The sequence below is a fragment of the Nicotiana sylvestris genome, chromosome 8 (genome assembly GCF_000393655.2).
Source record: "Nicotiana sylvestris chromosome 8, ASM39365v2, whole genome shotgun sequence".
Classification (NCBI taxonomy): Eukaryota; Viridiplantae; Streptophyta; class Magnoliopsida; order Solanales; family Solanaceae; genus Nicotiana; species Nicotiana sylvestris.
The window spans coordinates 110539415-110544029 of record NC_091064.1 but is presented as its reverse complement, the minus strand read 5'-3'; the positions used below and the strand labels follow the sequence as shown (position 1 = coordinate 110544029).

At 34.5% G+C, this 4615-nt stretch overlaps 1 protein-coding gene across 2 annotated transcripts; it reads right to left on the bottom strand.

Annotated features, from left to right (window-relative positions):
* LOC104229544 (small ribosomal subunit protein uS11m-like) lies at positions 1–2663 on the bottom strand. Of its 2 annotated transcripts, XM_070153357.1 has the most exons (3): positions 2486–2619; positions 2265–2386; positions 1–1032 (listed from the first exon to the last, which is right to left on the bottom strand). In XM_070153357.1, the coding sequence occupies exons 2-3, from the start codon at positions 2356–2358 to the stop codon at positions 434–436; spliced, it is 693 nt and encodes a 230-aa protein (XP_070009458.1). In that variant the 5' UTR covers positions 2359–2386; positions 2486–2619; the 3' UTR covers positions 1–433. The 2 variants fall into 2 exon arrangements, with proteins under 2 accessions (XP_070009458.1, XP_009780498.1); XM_009782196.2 differs by having other exon boundaries at positions 2265–2663.
* Between the last annotated feature and the right edge of the window lie 1952 nt (positions 2664–4615).

Here is a 4615-nt window from a genome sequence, read left to right as displayed (position 1 = left end):
TGAAAACATGAAAACACCTCTTGCAGTAATCTAAATGGAGTGAACCATCAGTACACGGTCAGTTCAAGTACAAATATGACAAATAAATACCAATTTATCAGTCGCAAAATGGAATCATTAATGATAATACAGCATTTTGCCACGAACAGCAGTTTACCTTTTCAGAGGTTGAGGTTTAATATTGACGAAAAGTTTCTCACCAATTGCACAAAACAAAGCCCAATTTGCCATCTGATATTGTCAATATTACATCAGATACTGTGTAATTGATAAGCGGAAGCAGCCTACATTTACTCCATGTACTAAGACAGCTGAAGACCTCCAAAACCAATAGGGACTGTTTATTAAGTAGTAAAATAGATTTCATTGCCTGCAAACATCTAAAGCTTATCACATTCCAAATAACAGGAAACATTGGTCATCCAATTAGCAATTAGATGCGACGCTTCTTTGAGAGGCGGCATCCGTTATGGGGACGTCGCGTAGTGTCCTCGATGAAAACCACAGGATTCTTATCTCCACGAGAGTGAGTATAGCCCTCTCTGAAGCTTAGAATTGCTTGCTTCTTTTTCTTAAAGAAAGTAAAGCCATTTACTTTCATGACCACTGACCTCAAGCCCCGGTCTCTGGCTTCACGCCCAATATGTTCTGCAGTTGATTCGGCAGCGTATCTTGCAATTTTCGTTCCTTTTCCTGTTATCTTACCTGCAGTAGACCCAAACTTTTTGTTCCCTTTTGAATCCGTCACAGTGACAAAGGCATTGTTGCGAAGAACTTTTATATGAACAATATCAGCATCCTGCTCAACGTGATACCTAGAAAGTGGAGCACCACCCAGAAAACCCCTCGTATTGTCCTCCGTAAGTCCTCTAACAAAGTCCATTGGTCGAGAATTGTTTCCCATCTCAGCTTCCTTTGGGCTTTCAGAATGTATGAAACACCTCCTACCAACATTATGTGGTGAATAAACATTCATTCCCAAGATTGAGTGCTGATCACTGCATATTTTGCTTTCAATCTTCCCTTGAATACCTGCAGCAAAATGATCTATTGAGCCAACAGTTCAAAAGTTACTGCGTAACTCAAGACCAGAATAAGAGACAAGGGCATATGCATGCGAGCTATACACAATACTGTTCTGCAGATGCATATTAAAAAACTGGAAAAAAATGAAAGTAAAAGAGATTCCTGGATCTACTAAATACAAGTGAGACAGACATTGTAATAGACTCAAACACATCCACATAATTACAAACCACAATGTTCTACCACTGCTGGACACAGTCCCCTTTCTATTACTCAAGATGTTAGTAATGGAGAGTCTAATTTTAAATCCAGAAGTTGTGCTCCATCTCCTTAGAAGTTCCCTTAAAAGGTTTATGGAAGCATTTTTCTTTCTCCCGCACGAGGAAGACTAGTAGTAAAATCCAGCAGGGCAGGGAAAACAGATAGAGCAATATGTAAGAGAGTCAATCTCAACAAATACCCCTCATGGAATGATTTGAGAAAATACTATGTGGGCAACCAACAACAAAACTTATGATTTTGGAATGCTTGAAAAAAAAATAGAGCAATGGAAGGAAGGATAATCCTTTAAGTTTTTACCTACTAAAGCAACAAAACAAGTAAAATAAAATCAAGGCAGGTACAGACTGGGGTGGGTCTCTATTACATGATCCTGACAGTATATGGGAGGACTATTCTACTTGGTCTTGTGATATCCTTGTAAAACTTGTCTTTCTCTTTGTAATCCATACATATATTCATAGAAAGAGAAGAAACACAAATAACACTAGTCTTCTATCCTTCCCCTAATATATTTCATCCTAAACTCTCAAGTGCTCAGCTGAACTCTTCCATTTACTTGGATCAAAATTTATCCATAACATTTGAAAAAATTCAAAAATCCACAAGCAACTACCAGCTTCCATTTTGAGGAGTCTTAGTTATTAAAGAGAAATATGAATAGTTTATCTACAATACAATCATGCAGTCTCTAATCCTCTGATTATGATTTTAACAAAAGTCAGCATGGAGAAGCAGATTCAATAACCAAAAAAGGTACAACTTTGAGACTATCATTCAACTTATAAGTCGGAATTTAATGTTTGCATAAAATAAAAGGCGGAAACCATTTAAGTTACTGGTATAAATAATATTGAGTCTGTCACTAAAGGCAAAAGTTTTAAGCTCCCAAATATATGGTTCAAAATAAACTCCAAATTCAATAATAAAGATATGCAATTTCATTAAATGGTACCCACCATAATTTGGAAGTGCAGAAAAGGTCCTGAAAGCTTGAGAAGAATGTAATTTGAAAGCATTCGCAGCCCATAAGACACTGCGTATAACTTTCATCTTGCCTGTAATAATATGAAACTTCTTCCTATTAAACAAACAAAACCAGTTTAGTAATAAGGGATTGTTGTCTAATATCTGAAGGAGGGATAGACAAATCTTTGCGAGAGAAAGAGAAATCTTATACACTGTTAAGGGGACCGAAGTGGAGCAAAAATGGCGAAGATCTGCCAAGAAATGTAGGGCGGAAGTCGAGTAGGAACCCGGTTACCCCACTTTAACAATTTAGGAATGGCGAAGATCTGCCAAGAAATGTAGGGCGGAAGTCGAGTAGGAACCCGGTTACCCCACTTTAACAATTTAGGCTTAGGCCCAGAGTAAGTGGGCCTTAAAAGCACACTTATACGTAAAAATTGCTCGGCGCCTTGTTTGATTGCCTCATTTAATTTATACCCATTTTTTTTTAAAGTTTTAACTTGTACTTACTTTTTAAACAACTTCAGACATCTTTCTCATCCTCCTTCTCCTTCTTCTTCTTCTTCTTCTTCTTCTTCTTCTTCTTCTTCTTCTTCGGATGACAATGATTTTATATGGTGATTGTAAACATATTTTAATGTAGTTTATAATGTTTTACAATGGTGAGCTGTTATGACGCTTTATTTTTACTATTACTTAGGATTTCTTCTTCTTCTCTTTCTTAATTGCAAAATGGATTCATTAGATTTATTGTTGTTTTTGACAAATTGATGAATGGGGTTTGTTCCTGATGATATTTGGAGGTTATATTTCAAATTTGAGCTCATTTAGAGTAGATTTAGGTATCATATATTGGATTGTTATAATTCGACGAACAAATTTCTGTTTCTAGGCAATTTGCACTTCAGGCTAAAAACGTTGGTTGCACTTCGTACATTTTGGCCTTAAATACATCTGAAGTGCAATTTTTCATTTCAGCCTTATTGGCCTTAAGCATTTGAAGTGCAATTTTTCATTTCAGACTTATTGGCCTTAAGTGTAGCAAAGTGTTTGTTGCACTTCAGACCTTTTGGCCTTAAATGCATCTGAAGTGCAATTTTTTACTTCAGACTTATTGGCCTTAAGTGCATGAAACCATTGGTTACACTTCAGACCTATTTGGCCTTAAGCGCATCTGAAGTGCAAATTTTCACTTCACATTTATTGGCCTTAAGTGAATGAAAACGTTTGTTGCACTTCAGACTTTTTGGCCTTAAGTGCATCTAAAGTGCAATTCTTCACTTCATACTTATTGGCCTTAAGTGCATCTGAAGTGCAATTTTTCACTTCTGACTTATTAACCTTAAGTGCATGAAACCATTGGTTGCACTTCAGACCTATTTGGCCTTAAGTGTATTTGAAGTGCAAATTTTTCACTTCAGACTAATTTTTTTTTTAATTTCAAACCCGATAAGTCTGAAGTTGGACGTAAAGTGGTTACGCTTGAAAACCTTTTTGCAAAGTGAGTATAGATTCAATTATAATCCCAAAATCGGGTATAGATGCAAAAGTCCCCCATTTATACAATAATTTTTCATTTGACGTTAAATATAAATGTCAAAAATTTTAATTTCTCTAGTTACCTATTTTATTATTGAAACCTAGGCCTCTCCAGTAATTTTATACTACTAGTCTTATGATACGCACTTTGGGCGTGTATCTAAGTCGATAAGTTTATGATTTTTAAAAAAATCGCATAAAAATAATATGCTTTCATTAATATTTTTGAAAATATATGTTACTGAAAATAATAAGTATGGATCATGTTTAGCTTGCTCAATACATAAGAAATATGACTTTGAGTTTTGGTATTTTCGCCGGCAATCAAAGTTATCTGATTGACTTTTTTTCTCCCTCTATCTCTCTGTCTCTTCTATAAGTTTAATTATTTTTGTTATTTGTTATGACTAGTATTAGTACCCTGCGGATGCGCGGACAATAATCATATTAAATATTTAAGTTATTTCGATTATATATAGATAATCTTAGAATTTACACTTTTTCAGTAAATATAAATAATCATTGGATATTAACTACATGAAAAAAAATTAACTATTTCTTCTATTTTTCATTTTTGATACCATTCTTGCTAGTGTCATTGGATCCTAAAAATAGTCAGGAAGCAAAGTAATAATTCATATTTATGGCAAAACAATCAAATGTTGAGACAATGAATGACTCTTTGGATAAGACTTAATTCTTTTACTACTACTTGAACTCTTATTTGGTGTGTTGATATCTCTTAAAAAAATATTTCTTTCTTAAAATTTCAGTTTCTAAGATATTATTTTTCAATAATAAT

Excerpts from the sequence above, each read along its gene's own strand:
- LOC104229544 (XM_009782196.2), bottom strand. The coding sequence starts at position 2,358 with ATGAAAGTTATACGCAGTGTCTTATGGGCTGCGAATGCTTTCAAATTA. Across the intron at positions 1,033-2,264 it reads TTCTGCACTTCCAAATTATG|GTATTCAAGGGAAGATTGAA; the intron begins GTGGGTACCATT and ends ATTTTGCTGCAG.